The sequence below is a fragment of the Stegastes partitus genome, unplaced genomic scaffold (genome assembly GCF_000690725.1).
Source record: "Stegastes partitus isolate 25-593 unplaced genomic scaffold, Stegastes_partitus-1.0.2 Scaffold90, whole genome shotgun sequence".
NCBI classification, from domain to species: Eukaryota; Metazoa; Chordata; class Actinopteri; family Pomacentridae; genus Stegastes; species Stegastes partitus.
The window spans coordinates 202694-222908 of NW_007577821.1; the positions used below are offsets into that span (position 1 = coordinate 202694).

General features: G+C 38.8%; 1 protein-coding gene across 3 annotated transcripts in view; it reads right to left on the bottom strand.

Annotated features, from left to right (window-relative positions):
• The window catches only part of LOC103353947 (protein tyrosine phosphatase receptor type M), a 169666-nt gene that overhangs the window by 38540 nt on the left and 110911 nt on the right, over positions 1-20215 (bottom strand). For all 3 annotated transcript variants that reach the window (XM_008277149.1, XM_008277148.1, XM_008277147.1), the window contains 5 exons: positions 18818-18953; positions 17408-17437; positions 5970-6187; positions 2842-2922; positions 2149-2175 (listed from right to left, as the gene is read on the bottom strand). In XM_008277149.1, the coding sequence (XP_008275371.1) occupies positions 2149-2175; positions 2842-2922; positions 5970-6187; positions 17408-17437; positions 18818-18953 (492 nt within the window). The remainder of the gene's footprint in view (positions 1-2148; positions 2176-2841; positions 2923-5969; positions 6188-17407; positions 17438-18817; positions 18954-20215) is intronic.

Below are 20215 nucleotides of genomic sequence, written 5' to 3' on the forward strand. Positions count from 1 at the left end.
GCAGCAGGCACCGTCGGAAGCATCACACAAACACAGCGTGGATTCAACCCCTGCCACCCATACTTCCCCAAAAAACGAAAAAAAAAAAACAAAAAAAAAATCTAACCTAAAAAAAGAACCCAGGAGGGAAGCGGAGATGGGAGGAGAATGCATGGGGTGATGCTGCCATGGGGCACTGTATGTACTTTGACCATGCTAAGCTAATGGTGGCTTGGTGGCACGCTACAGAGGGTGGTGAGATGCTAACATGTCCACTTGTCATGCAATAAATGCCCATGTCAGAAGCAGCCTCTCACTGTCGGCTTACTTTCTGAGTAAACACCACCTCCTTCCCCCAACCCAGGGCCCACTTGGGAAAACTTACCATTAATGGGCACTTTTTAGATAGCAGATACATAAGAGGTTACGTATGTAAAGAGAGAGAGAGGAGAAGAGACAGGAGAGAGGGGATAAGCAACAATACAGCATGAGAACCTGTTACAGTAGAGTTTTAGAGCTACGCTATAGGGCAAGATCACATGCCTTCTCAGTTCAAACTGCCTAGGTGAAAAGCCTAGTCAAGGGGGATGTTGAGTGGATGGATGGGGCAATTTCAACAGTGCAAGACAAAAATAAAAGAACAGAACAACGGAAGTCATGAATTTCAAGGGAGAAAATAATGGTGAAATACTGATCGTCATTTTGAACAAGCTGTAATTGTTTCAGATCTGTAACTTGCACATTTTAACGATGCCAATTATTTTTTGAGTATTCTGACATTTGGATTTCTCTCTCTAATTGCTATAATTATATTTGCATGTGCTAGTGGTGACACCTGTATTTATACTATGTTTTTAAAAAAGAATGTGTTGAAATCAAAAACACTACCAATCCTCTATGATCTAATCAGTTTTGATCATTAACCGCAACTGATGAGAGAATGCTATGACTGAATGTGTCACAACTGAAAGCTTGTAACCTTTTCTGGCTGTTGTAATTTCATGGTAATTGTTTCATGCTTTATTAAATGTGGAACTAACATAAGCAGCTGTCACAAGAGTGCTGATGAAAGACACTGCTTTAAGTTGCACTAATGTGAACAAATAAACCCTAGCTGTAAGTTGTGTACTTAAAAATGCAGTTATGCTGCTTGTGGTGAAGCTGGAGTAAGGTTGCTTACTGTGTCTTTCTTCTTGGCCTTCAGTATTAAATTATTACAGTCCTAGTGCCCCACTTAGTAGCTACATTATATGCTCTGCTAGTACAAAAGCATCTGTTCGTATAAGATACTGCACTTTGGGCTGTTCTGCATATTCAACAAAGCCTGTAATAATTAACAGAAGAACAAAATACTGTTTATAATTCTATTTTATCACTGAACAAGATGACTAAACACTGGCAAAAACAAAACAAAAACAAGTAGGTCAGTAGCAGTTAGCCAAAGGCAGGGGGAGCGACATTAAAAAGAATAATAGAAAAGGTTGTTGTTTCGGAGGGAGGGAGGGGAGCTAAATGCGTAGTGAGGAGAGAGGGGAGGGAAGGGAGGGCAGCCCAGCTAATGCTAGACTTTAGATGTTCAGACCGAACGCATCCTGCTTTTGGAATTTTTGGTGAGGAGGGCTAAGAGAGAGCGTTTTTCGGTCTCCCTCTCACACTGTTTGCTTGTTGTGTCTCAGTGCAGCTGCTATGGCTTCAGCATGCTGTAGCATTGGTTGCTGGGGCGAACTGCCCCCCCATTGCCCCCCTTAGACACTCCCCCACATCCAGTCCACATGTCTGTCCATGCATATGAGAGGTCAAACACGTATGTGACATCACACGCACGACACGCAATGCGGATGGGATGGAGTGAAGCCAGCCTCAGCCCAGGAGAGCCCCTCGTTGGACGGGGAAGGGAGAGGAAGAGGAAGAGAGGAGGAAGAAGGAGGGAGGGGTGGAGGAGAGGAGGAGAGGGGGAAGCAGCAGGCAGGTATGAAGGTGAGGAAGCCATCTTTAGTAAAAGAGCCAACCAAAAAAATGTCAAAAAAAACAAAAAAAAATCTGTACTTTTTTGGCCTCACAGTTAAGTCTTCAAACAGACATCTTATGAATGTAATGCACTGTAACTTCCTTAAGCAAAGAGGTAAAAAGAAATAATCAATAGCAATGGGAAAAGAAAATGTATCTCACCTAAGATAGCCGTTGGCACAAAGGGATCTGCTCAAACCCCCAAAACAAGTGCAGAAGTTGGAGGAGGAAAGAGAGTTGCAGTAAATGAAAGAAGCCAAGATAATTCACAAAAACAGCTTTAGCAAAAAAAAATAAAACATTGGACTTTTTTTTTTTTTTTTTAAATTTCTAGCCAACCAGCATAACAAGAAAGGTATCACATTTTCCAGAAAAGCTAATTATATAGTAAGTTCAGTTGATTATAAAGCTAGCTGCCCTTTACTCCATCTAATCAATGAGCTGGGATCTGATTACATAAGACACATAATTATGGATATTATTTGGGAGAAACTGAAGTCATAATTGAACAGCTAAAATCTATCTTGGCAGTGATATAAAACATAACCAGAAACATAGTGGAGTGAAAACCCATCTAAAGCTAATTTATCTGCCTTCTCATTTGTGAAATTGTCTTCTAATTTTTCAAAGCACACATCAACTCTGTTAGGTACATTTCTATCATACATTACAGTAGTATTCTGTAATTTACATCAGAGGTATCTCCAGAAAACTAAAACTAACGAATACTTATTTAAAAATGTTGCCTTTATTGTGACCGTTTTAAATTTTGGTGTATGACTGAATTTGCCATCATCACTGCTTCGACCACACAGTAAGTACTTAGCATAGCAAGAAGAAACAGAGTATGTTTACCTGGGTAGTACGAGTTGGTGGGGATGGAAGTACTGAGAGTGTTGGCTTTTGGCAGTGTGAAGGAAGAAGGAGATGATCCAGCTACAAACAGGAAAAAAAGAACAGAATAAAAGGCATAAATAATCCAGTACTGCCACTCATACAGGAAGCATGCAGAACTTACAATGTAAGTAAAAATACATTATTCCGAGTCCTTCTTTCAAAAATAACATGCACTTTAAAAGATCACCTCAGATTTTCTCACTTAACCCATGGTAAGAGCTGCTTTGAGTACACAAAATTCCATTTACCTCCACTACAATTCTCAGAGACCTTGAGCAAGCCAACATAAAACCGCACTAGCTTTGAACGGCCAGATACCAAAAGAGACTGTTTGGGTGAGCTGCATAAAGTACAAAGGTATGAAAAATAAAACGTACTAACCCTCTGGAGTTCAGGCTGATTTGGCTTATTTTTGTCTATGCAGTCATTTTTTAAAATCATTTTAAAAGGCCCAATCTGATATAGGTCTGACTTCTTATTTTGTCAGGTAAACAAACATGAAGCTGAAACAGGATGTATGAAATTACAAAAATACCTATAAAAATCTTTACTTATAATTACCTAAAATATTAATATAGAATAGTTGACTTAAATAAAATTAAACTAACTAAAATCTTTCACAATTTATATACACAGATAAAACAGTGATGTATGACTATGTATGACTTTCAATCTCAGAAAGTATGAATTATTCAGTTATTTGAAATTTAAAAAAAAAAAGATTTTCATGGTCCTTAGACATAAATGAGATGCTGTATGAAACCTCAACTCCATTCATTTCTTAACAGTCCACTGCTTCCAGCAAGAGATAAAACAAGAACAACGGAACGGCAAGCAAGAAACTACAGGCACATACCCTGGTGGGGTGCACTGTGTTCATTGCCTGTTTTACTTATATGATAAAACCATTGAAATGTCTGTCTGTGCCATGGTAACACAGTGGAACATAAGCCAGAGAAAAGTCCCACAGTAGGCAAACACATGTCATTTTGCTAATTGTATAACAATATTTAAAGCTAGCTGACACTGGTAAACACAACTCCTGCATGAACTGAAATGAGCAAGAGTGCAATTCCCTCTTAGTATGAATTATAATTTGGGAAACTTATGTTATTTCTTTTTGCAAAAGTTAACTAGTTAACTTAAAAGTAGGGCAGCAGCCGACAAGACTATTTTTCCATTTCTAACTGTTTTGATGATTACTTGTGTTTGTTTCATCATTAAATGTTCATGAAAGTATTACAAAAAAATGTCAGTCACAATCAAGTTGCAAAGAGACATTTGAATCAGATGTTGAACGATATGATCACATGATTTGTACAAACATACACTCTTGTCAGATAAATGTCTTGTCACTGTCAGATAAATGCCCTAAAGTCAAGGAGTGCAGTTTTTTCCTCTGAAATGAAGTGCAGACCAACTGTAAAGTAGTGGACAACGGACAAGTACAGTTGAAGGACATTTAAACTAAATATATTATTGATTATATTTACTTTCTACTACTGCTATACCAGAATAGAACAAGAGTCATACAGGAAATAGAATGTCAATTCCCCTGTGAATTGTCATCTTCGCATGGAACATCAACAGAACCATGCCAAGGGGGTTTGGGTTACGAGGGCAGTGTGTTCATGGCTTATCTGTCAGCCACAATGTTTTGAGCCAAAATGACACTACTGACAGTAATGTAAGGTCATGGAGTGTGAGAGGGCTTTACACTGACAGGCAGAGTACGAAGTAATGCATTTAAATCATTTGCAGTGGCAGACAGAGGGTCGGATTTGAACATCTACACTAACAGACAGTTAATCAAGGTCAAAGCATCTTTGAGGCTCAGCCCCTGCAGGGGTGTGGAGACAGAAGCTGCTGTGTGAGTTTTAATCTGATGGTTTTGACTGGGATTATACTAGGTCAAGCCCTGGGTGCAGACTTAGCTGAGCTTTCCATCAACAAAGTATTAAAGTTAACCTGGGACGGAGAAAATTAATAGGTTATCACAGCGGAGCACATCTAGTGTGTGTGGTGTGTTTCCTCCATGAATTGGAAACAACAGGGGGCTAAGTTTAGGACCTTGTGACAGACTTCTTGGAACTCTAATGTTTACTGATAAGCTTTGAGGTCAGGTTTGGGATTTCGAGGTGTCTTGATTATTGATCTAAATACGAGACTCCCTCTTGGCCACTAACAAACATTTACACAACAACTTCCACAGCTGAACAACTTTAATGCAGGTAACAGTGACGACATTCCTGTGCTAAAATAGTAATGCCATTTATTTAAATTTACTTTTAGGTAATTTAACAGCATTTAAATTGAGAAATGAAAGAAAGCTAAAGGGAATATGTAAAAAAGGCGAAACAAACCCTTGAGGGTTTGTGAAAGAGGATGAAGATTGCTTGTACAAGAAATGTAAACAATCTTTCTTAAAACTGTATTAAAGTCTTTCAAGTCAATTAAATGTATAGTTTGTGCAACTGCTTTGAAAAAGCGATTTGCTCGTTGCCTTACTCCGGCAACAACAGGCAGTTTTTCAAAAGCTACAAAATTACAGTCGAATCCTTTACAGAGAATGAATAAAGCCTCAGTTAGAACAAGGCAAATTTAGAAAAACCAAGAGATGTTAAGACAGTTCTTCATTAAAAATCCATTTCAGCACTAATTTATGCAACAAGATGGGGTAAATGATCAAAAAAGAAACTTTAATAAAAGTATTTTATTAATAAGAAAAAGTCACACTGTCTGGTCTCACACTGAGTTTTGATACCCGTTTTTAAACTTGAGATGTTTTTTGTAAGGGAAGTCAAAACAAATAGACTTTAATTCCAGTTCTAGCCTCAAAGCAATCACAGATATGTTCATTCTGAAAATAGCATTTAAATATCAATTTTTTTTTTTCTTGAACATGTTTCTAAATCACTTGAAAGACCACCACAGCTCACACTTTCAGGTTGTCCCAGGGTGAATATTTCCTGTGCAGCCAAGTTAGACTTTTGTCTCACCTGACCAAACCAAATAAATTGCTTCCATCCTGCTCTGTGTCTGTGACGGTGTAGAGAGGCAGGTAGGCCACTGTGTTGCCGGCTTACCTCGGCCGTTGAGAGTGAGGGTACACTCGCTGCGGGCGTTGAGCGTGAGGGCACACTCGCTGCGGGTGTTCAGTGTGTGGTTGTGTGGGTCCATAAAGGACAGCGCCTCATCACAGTTGGTACCCTGCTCTGTGTAGCTCTTGTCCATGGAGTTGACCATCACTGTCATCTCCTGGCGGGTACTGTTCAGTGTCTCCTTACGCTTCTTGGCCAATTTCCTTTAAAGAGGAGACAAATGTAAACAAACTATCAGGCAAAACCAGCAAGGATGGCACTTCAGTTGGTCTGATTTGAAGCTGATAGGGATGACTCATATATGTAATGAGATGGCTGAGCTAATGTGCCCCGGGCTGTGGTCACATTAGGCTTCATTAGGCACCAGATGCTTTTTCAAGTAATGAAATATAAATCTGAGAATGTGGAAAGGTGTGACACCCTAACCCAAATACATCAGTGGCCCTGATGATTTAAAATTAGCTATAGTATTTTGGGGTGGAAGAATTAGGAGTTGTAAATGGTGAACTGAAACAGTCAACCTGCTTTTATTGACCTACTTTGAGTTGATGTGCTGGAGCCTACATCCAATCCGTCCCTGATCAAACACCATTAAAGTATTGTGCACAGACTAAACACAAACAGGCACGTGTACACGAATCCACAGAGGTACACAAATATCATCAGGACAGGACACTGATTCTTCTATCATAAAAGCAATAGCAGAGCAAACTTCTCAATAGTAATTCAAATGGAATTGCAAGATGAAATACAGATGAGAGTCAAGAATCTAACAGCAAGGCCGAGCCTCTACACACATTCAAGAACTATTAATGCTCACGTTAGCAGGACTTAAAGTTCTTGTGACCAGTGGCTATCGTATGCCCTATGGTTAAAAACAAAAAACTGAGGGTTGTGAGCTTTTGCTGTTTTGACTTCAGGCTTCAAGCCTATAAAGTGTTGTCTGAACATATTGCTGTGCAGAGAATCCTTTCATTTGATGTTGTTTGTGGGCATGGCTCCAGGAATGGCAATGCTAGCTGGATAGTCCACCACTTTGACCCTGACTGAAACATATTGTCTCAATAAACGCTGGGCTTCACCATCACTAAAGAATGAATGTTTCTGACTTCAGGGAACTTCTGACTTTACATACTCTACCACACACTTTGGGTGTTAGCTGAAATAGCTCAGCAACTAATGGTACACATGCAAACTCAGCACCTCCCACCAAAAGAAAAAAAACAAGAATAAAATCAATTAAAAACATGTTCATCAGCCTCAGTTGCACTTTGTACATTTTAGTTGCACTATTAGCACTGTTGTATCTATTTACTAGTTGCACTATGCTATATGTACATACGTAAATAGCCAAATTCTTTTAAAATTAATTTCATTTTTTTAAAGAGTAATCCGTATTGCACTGTTGCTGATTACTGTGAGTTGCCACACAAATTTCATAGTATTTTGCACAATGGCAATAAAGCCTCTATCTCTACCTCTAAATGTTAGTTTGCTAACAAAGCAGCAACAACCACAGCTTGAAAGTGAAGCCGATGCACATTAACTTAAATTGAAACACAACTGAGGGTAACAGGCTGCTTGCTCCAATAGACTACCTTAAACCTCAACACATATTTCCTGTAAGTCATTATGATGTCTTTGGCTAAATTCACTCCGTCTGATTAGTGTTCTGGTGGTTTTGTTTGTTTGTTTCTTTTTTTAATAATTCTACAATGAAGTAAATATTAGACCTCAATTTAACCCACATTTCTGGGCTGGTCTGATTGAAAAGTCATTTGAAAGACGGTGATTCACTGGTGAATTTAAAGTGCAGGAACATTGTTTTGGTTCATTTTTGCTGTCATTGCTGTTCATCTGTCAGCTGAGTAGGAAATACATTTTCCACAGGCAGTTTGCAGTTCATCAGCATGCCTTAAACAGTTTTTGGCTCATGGTAATTTTGGCTTTTCTTTGGTTAATTGTACTAACAAGCCCTCAAGGGATGCTGATATTCAGGTTTTTGGTAAGTAAATGTTTTCTTCTCAATGGTTTCCCATTTTAATGAACTTTTTTTTCTTTTTTGATTTTGCAATTTACCATTAAGACTTTATGGAATGCACCCTTCTTGCTGGTTAATATACTGATAACATTCTAAACATGAGTTATGTACTCTGACCAGGTTTCAACTGTCAATCCTCCTGCTTCACTCAGAGTCTCATATTTGGAAGGTCCTGGCTCCAAACAGAAAAGATGTTGTTAATCCTAAAACTCCTCTCCACAATGATACTTGTAAACCGATGGGCCACTTCATCACCTTGCACTGTGCCAGACTCATTTTGCATACAATATAAAAACAAATGAACAACAAGCTATAGTTTGATCAGCCACTTTCTTTTTTTTAAATAATTTCTATAATATTTTTGGATGCTGCTGTGGCATGCAAATTTCCCCCAATGGGGGATCAATAAAGTATTTTATTCTATTCTATTCTATTCTATTCTACTTACTTTTTCTTTAATTCATTGATGTTAGTGTTTTTGACTGTATGTGACAATGGTTCTCTGCGATGTGTGATAAGCAGTCATTGTCATGGCTGAACATTTCCACCAGGACACTACAGTGCATCAACAACATACTCAAAAACATGGATTCAGACTTCCAGAGTTTCATATGTCAACTTCTAGTGTGTGACCTCCTTTATAAATATTCTCCCTCAGAATATTTTTCTAGGTCAAACCATATAGCCAAATTACTTCAATATTCCAAGTTTCCATTGTGTAACATAGAGCATTTTTGCAGTGTTTGAGAAACAAAGTTGAGCTGGTGTGCTCAAGCTGCAGCGAGCAATAAAACGTTGAGAAAAGAGCCAGGGATTTCCTAGAGGTCAACAATCGAAAGCAGGCAGTGCTATAGGAATCACTTTATCGCTCTTGTGAGTCAACATTCTCATGGTTCCGCATAAGTTGCACTACAAGAAGAATGGCAAACAGCTTGAGTGGGAACATACTGTAGTAACTGCCATATCTGATGCTTGCCACTACTCTGTAGCTGGAGGGGAGCTGGCGGTGTAAAAATTAACTATGGCAGCCCTCACACTGATCCTCGCACTTTGTTACTCTCTGCGTGACCCCTTTGCCTATTTGAATTGCAGTCTCTCTCGCAGACAACTGCTGTCTAATGATGCACTCCTGCTGCTTTGTTTTTGCAAATCTCCTCTGTTTATTCAATTTTGTCGCTGTTTCATGCCATATGGCAACAGGCCCCCGCTGCCTTCAAACAGTCATTTGCTCTGAAGGCCGCGACGTGAGGCTAATAGTGGATCCGTTCTTCAGAAAGCAAAGTGACAAAGTAGTGACATTTTTGTCTGCCGGACCTACTTTTTGTCTTTAATCTGCAATTAGAGCAGGAAACGAAATAGCAATCTTGTCTCTTTTTTTTTCTGTTATAGCTTCATATTGTAATGAGAAGGAGTTAAAATGGAAGGGGGAGCTGTGTGTACCCCGGGCAATATTAAGACTGATTCGGCACTGTGTGTGCCCATGGTGAAGACTATTAAGAACAACTATAATCCAGGTTTTATTACTGTATCACTGTTCTTATTTCTGTGTCTACTAACACTTGGATTTCTGTTTTCCAGGCTTGTGAAACAGTTGAAGAGAGTGTGCTGAAGATAAACGAGGCTGCACAGGCACCAGTAACAAAATGAGGAAAGCACCAGCAATACTGGGATGTTTGCAAGGCACTGTGGGTGTTAGATGAAGATTAATTGGCGTACTATTCTCTCCTCATTTGTAAGAAGGGAAAATTTTATGATAGATGACTATATCACAGAGTCTGATACGCTGAGAGAGATAGTACAAGGAAGTGTACAGTAGTGTTTGTGTATGTTGATAAATGTGACCATTTATTATATCCCCAGATAGTTAGCATAAAGCTGCTCGCGGAAAGATCCAAACAACAACAACAACAAAAAAAATGATAGGACTGATTGCATGCAGACATGGCCAACAGTAAAATCACAAATTTCTGTAAACAGCACTGAATGTGCATACGAAGGGGATTAGACAGACAGATGGCAGAGGTGTTTGTAGAAGTAAAGACTGAGCAAACACTCCAGGTAACTATATTAGGCAAGTCTCATTAGAGAGATTGTCTGCAGTTCAGTACATGACAGGCCTGGCATACCTAGGATCTAAGTAAGCAGAGCTCCTAACTCCATGAGTTCAGCTACAACAAAAAAGAAGCTGCACGGATTGTGTGTCTGCATGTGTTTGCCAGAATGTCTGTTCTGTGGGAGGTGACACTGCTGCAGCTTCTGAAACAAAAGCTTCAAAACCTCAAGCTCAGCATGGTGGGCCTCATTTTCAGCACCAGAGCAGCCTAAACCTTGTGACATTGGGACAAAGACGGCTTCATTAAATGATCCACACACATCTGTGGTGCATGGATGTGTGTGTGTGTGTTTGTGTGTTAGTTGACTGACACCCAGCTGGGAGGGGCAACAGAAGCATCTTTGATTAACCCAGTGGGGGCATTTCAGTCGTTGTTTGTCCTGCGTTTCATTTCAAACACTACCGTGAGGTTGTGTGTCATTATCCTATCCCTATACACATGCATTCACTTCAGAAACAGAAAGAGCAATTAAAAAAGATTTCTGAACATATGCTGTTTATCTACAAGCTATTTCAACTTTATTGCTTCATAAATTCTGTAAAACAATAGTTTGTAAACATATAATAAAATAAAAGATGCCCCAATAGCTTTTCAAATATTTTTATCCAAAGAAAAAACTGCACTGCTCCGCTGCAGTTTCTATTTGAGTATTAGTTATAGATAAGGGACAAATTGAAAACTGAAGTATGAATTACAATATATGAGCCAGAACAATGTGTGGAGTATCATTCATTTGGTTAGGGATTCTGGGATAACAGTGATTACACTCTTAAAAATGTTGATACATCAGTAACAACAAACCAACAAACAAAAAAAACAGACTCTGATTTTGTAAAAATTATTTAGTATTACTGTTATTTATGATTGTCCACTTTTAGTTTCAATTTGATTTTGGTTTGCTATCTAGTTCCAGCATTATTGCCAAGTTAAATAGGTTAAAAATCTCTTAGTTTTATTCACTGATGACTATATACTATATGGACTTAATTCTAGTTTAGGTGATTACTGACATGTACTATACAATAAGTGGCCACTTTATGGGGTATACTACAGTTCAAGTCAATTCACTTATTTATCCAGCATATTTAATACAACAGACTTGAAGCCAGTGCTTTCCAATAAAGAAATAAGATTAATGTAAATCTAGTATTTATGGTGTATATTAATGCTTAGTTTTGTTTTAACACTGAGGAGAAAATGTAATTACATGTTTAAGTACTGAGGCCATGGTTCATGGCAGAGTCAAGAGCCAACCTTCAGCGGTGAAAAATGAAGCCGACACAGGAGTGCACCAAACCGAAGCTCCTTGAAAGTCCACTTGAGGCTTACAGTGGAAGTAAATATGTTTACAGCCTGGTATAAAAAAAATGTTTTGGTGTCTACAGCTTATTTTCCTATAGATGACAACTACACAAGGAGAGAATTTATATAAAACTTAAATTGCATTAAGGTGTTAAATTATACACAATTAAGTGCATGACTACTTTGAGTGACAGGTGGGTGCCTTAGTTCCACTCCTGCTCCACCTCTTTACATATTTTTTGGGTTAGTCAGGAATTCGTTACTACACACTATACAAGTGCATCTCAAATACTTAGAATGTTATATATATATATATTTTTTTTTTTAAAAGTTCATTTTCTCCCGACATTATTTCTATTTTCAATTTTTCATTAAGGCAAACTTTCATATATTCTATGTTCATTACAGTCAAATATTTAAGCTTCTTCTGGTTTAATTTCGGTAATTATGGCTTATAGCTCATGAAAATCAGAAATACTAGTATATATACTGTGTATCTCTCTGCCTAGTTCAGGACACACAATCAGCATCATGGGGAAGACTGCTGATTTGACAGTTGTCCAGAAGGTGATCATCGACACCTTCCACAAGGAGGGTAGAGCACAGAAGACAGAATGATGTAAAGTTGCCTGGAAGGGAAAAGTGTGGCAGAAAAAGGTGCACAAGCAACAAGGATGAACACAGCCTTGTCAAGAAAAGTTGATTCCAGAACTTGGGAGAGCTTTACAAGGACTGATGTCAGTGCATCAAGAGGCACCAAACACTGATGTCTTCAGAAAGGCAACTACAATGGTTGCATTCCTAATATCAAGACACTCCTGAACCAGAGTGGTTAAAAGGCCTTTTTTTCAGTTGGAGAAAAATTTTGCATTTAATTTGGAATTTAAAGTGGTAGATTCTGGCTAAAAAGTGGAGAGGCTCAGAATCTAAGATGCTTGAAGTCCATTGTGAAGTGTCTGCAGTCTGTGATGATTTGGGGGTGTCATGTCATCTCCTGGTGCTGGTTCACTGTGCTTTTTCCAAGTCTAGAGTCAATGCAGCATCTAGCAGGAGAACTGAGCTCTTTATGGTTCTATCTGCTGACAAGCTTCATGGAGTTGCTAATTTCCTTTTTCCAGCAGGACTTGCTCACAGAGCCAAAACTACAACCAAATGGTTTGCTGACCATGATATTACTGTGTTCGCCTGAGCTGAACACCACAGAACCCTATATGGGACATTGTCAAAAGGAAGATGACAAACACTCAACCAAAAAATACAGATGAGCTGAAGGCCGCTATCAAAGTAACCTGGGCTTCAATAACACCTCAGCAGTACCACAGGCTGGCCACCTCCATGTCACACTGCATTGATGCAGCAATTCATGCTTAAGAAGACCAATCAAGTATTGAATAAATGAACATGCTTTTCAGAAGTTGGATTTTTTTGTGTTGTCAAACTGTCTTTTTGAAACAAAAAGAGGGCTTTAGATATTTTGCTTCACATGTAATAAATCTAGAATATATAGAAGCTTACATTTTGGAATTAACCCCCCCTAAAAACATATATATAAATAAAAAAAGAACTTTCACAATATTCTAATTATTTGAGATGCACTTGTATATCAAAAGCTGTATTCAATTTGTCTTTCCAATAATGCAATGGCACTGTTCATACTGTGCCAACCCTGTACAAACAGATGTTTTGTAAATGACACACTATTTTTAAATGTATCCATTTAAACAAGATCATTCCATGCATGACATCCTTTCGGCCTGCTCAGGGTGCTCTTCCTCTTTCCCTTTCCTCATCAACATGCAGAGCTTGTAGGTGCAAATCTCTGCAAGGCTTGTACCAATTAATGTGATTCTTGCTGCATGTTCAACTTGTAAGGTTTAATGAAGGTGTTTGCCCTGAGCACATTGTGTTATACATTGTACATTTAGTAGGCCTCCCATTCTGACACTGAGTGCAATAGGAGTGATTATGAAAAATGAGATTTATAAAGAATTACAATAATGATCAGAAGTCTCTACATGTGTCTTTTCTCCTTTTTGCTACAAATGGTTATTAAAGTTAATTAAAGACACCAACAGTGCCTGATTCTATTTGGACATTTCTGTTTTTCGCTTGTTGATGTAACACTGCTGGTACATTATGGCAAATAGAGTGGCATGCAGCGTGTGTCAACCATTTGCATCATTCAATATATGCATTAGTGAAGGGGTTGAGGATATAATCAACGCATTAAACCCCAATAATTATAAACTGAAATTATTATTCTCTTTTTAGTGCAAACACTGTATCTAAATTATTACTTTATTTCACTATAATCCCAATATAACTGGTCACTTTTGGATATCTTTGGACCTTTCATTTTCACCAAGTACCAAACCCATTACCAAAATATTATCAGCATATATTTGGAGTTGTGTTTCTCACCGTCACAATATCTAACATTCACCCTCATTTTACTTCTGCTTGGGTCTTAATAACTAACTAATAACAAAAAGCTGCTACTAATCACAAGCTGGTTTCCAGCTTCATGTGTCTGCTGTTCAGGGCCAAGAGGTTTCCTTCAGATTTTAAATTTGAAACTTTCTGTACTGTACTGTGAGTAATTATTATTATGTTTCGTTCTCATACGTTTTTGTTGAGAGATTAGTTTGATATGAAGGTACTTCATAAAGAAAGAACTGCCCACGCATATTAAGGAATTGAACAGAGGCAGTACCTGAGGATTGGGGAGCACAAGACAAGCCCGACAAATCAATCAGAAATCGACACAGTAAGTGTGTTTTTATTTAACTTGCCTGCCGCTTGATGGATGATTCCAGCTCCCCCCAGAATAAAGACCCAATCACAACCCTTGCCCCCAATTGATCTCTCTTGTCCCCAGCAGCAGCAGCAGCCACAGCGCCCGCTACGGCCACCTGATTAAAGAATGGTCATATTTGATCACACATGTAACCGCATTCCTAATGAGCACTCTGACTGATGTTGTGCTGCGTGCAAGCCCTCACAGCCACCTCTGGCAATATCCCTAAAGTGCATATTTTGGCAAGTGCAGGATGTTCTCATGCCTTTAAAAGACTTTGATGAATGCTTGAGAGCATTAATGGGTTTCATCAATCATAGAGGTGTTGTAAGCTCATGGCTGGCAACAGGGCTGTCATCAGAACTGCAAATTAACTTCAGAGAATGCTCCAGAGGGGACTGTCTAAAGATGCAGTCTATAATTAATATGACAATGTAAACTTTGGGTATATACAACACCTATACCGCCCTACCTACACAGCATTTCTATGATGAGATGCAACATTTTCAACTTCTTCTTTAACACATATCCAAGTGAAAATGAGGGTTCTTCCCGGTTAGCTGACATGCACCTGCACTGCTTTGTTCCGCTTTCCATTCTTCCTCTTATGACACGACAGAGATATAAGCAGGAGATGAGAGGATTGGAAGTTATATTACAAAGTCTGACATTTTCTCTCAGTTACTCACGGTGTACAGCTGTATCACACTCTTTTACGTACGGATGTAGGCCTCGTGCTGAACATTCGAATGTATTTAAGAGCAAAGTCATTATTACACTCTTAATGCAACATACACTTGACTGCAACAGAGATGAAAATGAAAGATGCTATTTAAAATGATTTTTCTTGCCGTGTGTCATAGAGCCATACAACAAATCAAACAGCAGCAGAAGAGGACTGGGTGAATACAAATCAGTCCAATCATCGTTATATTCATTGTCCCTCTAGCTATTCATGAATAAATTGTTCAAATAGGTATCTTGCAAGAAAATTTTATGAAGCTTTGGCAGGTTAGACATTTCATCATAGCAGTTGCTCAGAGGTGAGTGTCACTCGTTACAGTGATACTGCAAAGAGTTAAAAGATGAAAAAAAAATTATCAGAGGTAAAATCATAAAAGCTTTTTTTTTTTCCATTTTCATACATCTGTTCAACCGTAATTTGCTCTGGTGTTATTTATTCTTACATTTCCAAAGTGTATTTTATTATCTGTTAGTATTTGTTGCTGTCATAGCACATTTCCCCAAGGGGATCATTAATCCTTCATCTTCCCTAACTGTATATCATGTTGTTATCGTGACAGCTTGAGGGAGGAGTCACAGCATTCATCAGCCTTCTCCTTTCCTTTTCTTCAAATCGTAACAGCAAACCCCCAATTTATTTTGACACAAGAAAATAGAAAACAAGGTGGACATGGTGTCGCCAATGTCACACATACATCTTCCTGTTCGTGTGTAACATCCTGTTAACTGTTTGGAGTCAAATTGTCCAAATGTGGATAATCTGGAAAATGTCAATCTGAGAAAACAGCCTCCTACCAATTTTTAGGCAATAAGGTCTTCGAGAGACACATCCAAAATTAGATGATAAATCCCAAATTTCTTATGGAAAATAATGTATTTACTTGTAATTGCACATATGTAGAAGAACTACATGTAAAAATCACATATTTATGCACTGACTCGAGCACTCAACGGTGGTTGTCTTGTTACAACAAGCATTACTAGTCCTCCTCACTACGCCCTCCTCTTTTATAAAGGTGCATTAAACCAAGAAAGCAACATATGTATGCAACAATAAAATGACAAAAACACAAAACTGCTATTTTGATTTTTTCACTGGCAGCTGATCTTTTCCTGCTTTGCTCGGCCATTGTGTGTGCTCTGCTTTGAAGACACCACTCCTCTAAGTCATTGGGGTTTTCCATTCAAGACAGCTGTGATCTAATATGAGTGACACGCAGAGTATTCAGAGTAGTATTATCTCCAGGTGTATTCTGAGATGTTCTTTGATGTCAGGCAGCTTCCATTCTCTTCTCTGATCACAGTCATCTCAAGACAGATTAGTCGGCATCCATCACAAAGACTGTACAGAGGGAGCCTATGAGCTACAGCAGGGAAGGCAGAGCTGCAGAATAAGCTTCTTTACCATTCAGCGGTGTGATGTGGAATCGTCAGTTATATTAAGAGCAGCGAAAGCAGCGCTGTGGCTTTTGTTTTATAATATTGGAGTCATCGGAATTGAAAAGAGGTAACTCTGTGATCGCATCGGCTTGTTTAGCGACGATGCAAACATCTTGTCAGCTAAAGATGCAACTCCACCATCACCATAGAATCAATGGGATGGACGTGCATTAACCCAAAAAAACATGCTGGGAAAAAAAAAAAGAAAGAAAAATCATGAGCGCTGACATGGTTTGATGACAGAGTGAGAGAATGGAGTAGGGGTAGAGAAAAAACTACAAATTATCACATGCACATGGAGCCAAATTGGTCAGGTCAACATGTTAGCTCATGCTTTAATTTCAAGTGTCAAATAACTCAGAAATCTGTTTAATCCAACATAGAGCTATTGATTGCATTTCAGCAGAGTATATAGAAAAGTGCACAAAATATGAAATATTTGGTCTAACTCATTGAAGTTCTGGGCACAACCTAAGCACAGATGCACTGATAGGCAGTGATAGGCACTTCAAACAAGCTAGCTTTGACAAGTCAACAGAGATGAAATCATTGGAGGCAAATGAAAAATTCACACTCAGAAAAAAATGCAGTAGTTGCTGGATTGATTTTTTTTTTTCTTTCACTAGATGAGTTTGGCAGTTGTACAGTCATTAAGCCAGTTTAGTTCATCATTTGATAAACAAACTCCTTAAAAGTCTAGCAGAAATTATGTTCGCAATAACATCTCAGTGGCAGGTTTATTTTGTGGGGGTGTATCTGCATCTGTCTGCTTTTGTCAGAAGTTATGCCAATATGACATACAGTATGATGTGCTCATCATGTGGAGACGCAATGGAGTGGCGTCCTCTGTTCCTCCAGCAGAGATTACAGTTGGGCCTCTGTAATAGCTCTGGGCAGGAGGAGGATGACATGGCTTTTTGCATGCATGGAGAACAGTGTGTGGGTGAGAAGCATGGCACTAACATTACACAAAGTGGTTACTTACAGGTAGTAAGTGTAGGAGTGATAGGTTCTTCTGCCGAGTGGGGTGGTGGTAGGATTTAAGCAGTGGAGGAGGGGAGGGGATGGAATGAAAAGGAAAGAAAAAGTAAAAATATATTAATGTTTGAAAAAAGAGTAGAAATGAACAAAATCAGATATGGTGGCATACGTGGAGGTAAACTAGTGATCGTGAGGGCAAAGGTGATCGCTTGGAGTCATGTCATGCTTTGTAAGGGGAGTCGCAGTACAGTACAGTAAAAAACCCTTATTAAATTCAGACTAAGCAAGTCTACAGGATGTGATGACGAAGAAAAGGCAGCCATGCTTTCACTAAAACCCTCTTTTATAACCTCATAACTTTATACACCTATAAAGAATTACCATATCTAACCTCCACGGTTGAAACTTAATGAGTGGTTTGAATGTCTAAACACAACTCTGATTCCCTGTTGGTAACAGTAAATTACACAAAATTCAACCAATGAAGTCATCTCCATCTCTGGTTTGATTAAGGCTAATTGAAGACAATTCCATTACTGTGTGCTGATTTTCATAACCACCCACTGATTGCTGTGCTACACAGACAGAACATGCTGCAGAAAATGAAGAATCTTATATTACTGTCAAAAATAAGCATGGATATAGTGATTGTATTAGTGCACAACTACACGCTTGCCATCCCACTCAGCTGAATCTATTGAATCAACTCCACTGACTTTTACACTTTATTCAAGACATGCAATTTTCTATTAAAGGACAAATTACACCTAATGTAGACTAAGTTTCACTCGGGAATGTTGTTTTTTTTTAAATTTTCATTTTTATTGAACTTCACAAAGAAAATACTGCAGGAAACCAACAAGTACATCAAAGAAATCTGCAGAAACTGACATTGTATTATTTCAGCATTCACTGTTGAGGGGGTTGATATTTGCTGAGCTTTAGCTTGCCTGATTGCAGGGATATGTACAGAAGACCTCTCACCAGTATGGGGTCCAGGGCTAATGTAAACTTAGCCTTTAGCTATGTGGACATCCTCTTTCCTTTTAAGCCTTTCATCATATTTTCTTTCTTATCTCCTCCCCTCCTCACCCAATACCACAGGACTGAAAAACATTTTTTTTCTGTTCCCATTTCAATGTCACTGAAGCACTGCACATTTGTTTGAGGGTGCCGTAGAAAGGGATTAATTTTTCATGGCACACTGTATCTCATGGCTGTAAACAGCCCTAATGGGGCGTATCAACATAATCAAATTAATTATTTACTATGACACTGACAATACTACCGTTTGAGGGAGAAATATACAAAATGATAAAACAGAAAGTACTTATTTGCGAGCACCACGCAAGCACATTTAACCTCTTCCACAAATCTCATATAGTATTTCAATGAGTAAGAAGAAAAAGCTTACCTTTTCTTCATGAGGAGCACCACTCCTAAGAAGATGATGATGAACAGTAGGATACCAGCAATGACCCCCGCGATCTTCACCGTGTGGTCTGTTTGTTTCTCCGGTTCCACTGCATCAGGTTTGTGAGTGGCTGCTCCTAAAGAACAACACAATGCATGGGGATTAAACAATGGAAAGGGGCAAATAAATGAATAAAATCTCACAGTCATTAGTTGTTGTTCTCAATGCAGTTCTATAAATTCTGCATTTCCTCTCATTGATTTGATTGTACGGAGGACTGAGGTGCATTAATCAAGACAATGACATTCTGTGAACCACAATTATCGATACACATTTATTGGCAAAGGGTAATGCTTATCCTAGAAGCAAGTGACTCCCTGTTGTCCTGAAGACTCCACCTTTTCTTCCATCCTTAGTGGACATCAGCACTTCGTGGATCAAGCTGCACTCAGAGATAAGTGCATACCATTTTTACCCTTGGTTAATCACATTTGGGGCAAATGGTTGCTGGGCTGTAGAAAAATGTAGGATGCAGGGAATGAAAGATAATACCCAGGAAGATAAAAATGCCTGAAATAACCAAAACATTAAATTTCAGTCCAGAAGGAGATAGCCAACAATGAGAGGCACAAAGAGAGAGGGAGACAGAAAAAAGCAGCTGGTTTTAACAGCATCTGCTCCTTGGAAAGTGATAAGAAGCACTCTGAGGAAGGCAACGCTGCTGGAATCACAACTGTCCACCTGAACAACACCATTATTCCTTGTCACCAGATGTAAATTTAGAATGATAAATTGTTATGTCAGACAAATCTTTTAGTACAAGCCTCCTTCTCTCTTCAGCATTGCCATTTCCTCTCCCTATCAAAAAGGTAAATATCCATCCTCGGCTGGTTGTGACATATTGTGGTGTGGTGTTATCAGCAGCCGTCAACTGCTTTTGTTTAAAAATATAAGTTTTTTAGGGCAGAGCAGTGGAGGTTGTCAGGACTGGTGACATCATCATGTCTAGACTGATGGAGTTGATTTTGTCACAATATATTGTTACAGGCTAATCTTACAGATATGCTGTCAGTGTCAAATCCCCGTTTGAGCTTTGAGTGCTGTACGTGTGCTGCCACAAATCAGTGCTCTTCCATTCCAGCCTGAGAGAACTTGAGGATTCATGCACAAAAAGGAGGAACTGAGCAGAATTTGAGTAGTTACACTTCAGCGTCCTTTTGTGTTTACAGTTGTCACAGCTGCAACAACCAACACCAGCCCAGACTTAATCTCCCAGAAATAATGAGAAATATTCATGAAAGGGATTAACTCCTGTCAAAAATCTCCAACATTGACACATCAAATGACAATCGCACCTCAAACAGGTCTTTCATGGCCAGTACTACTGAGAAGATGAAG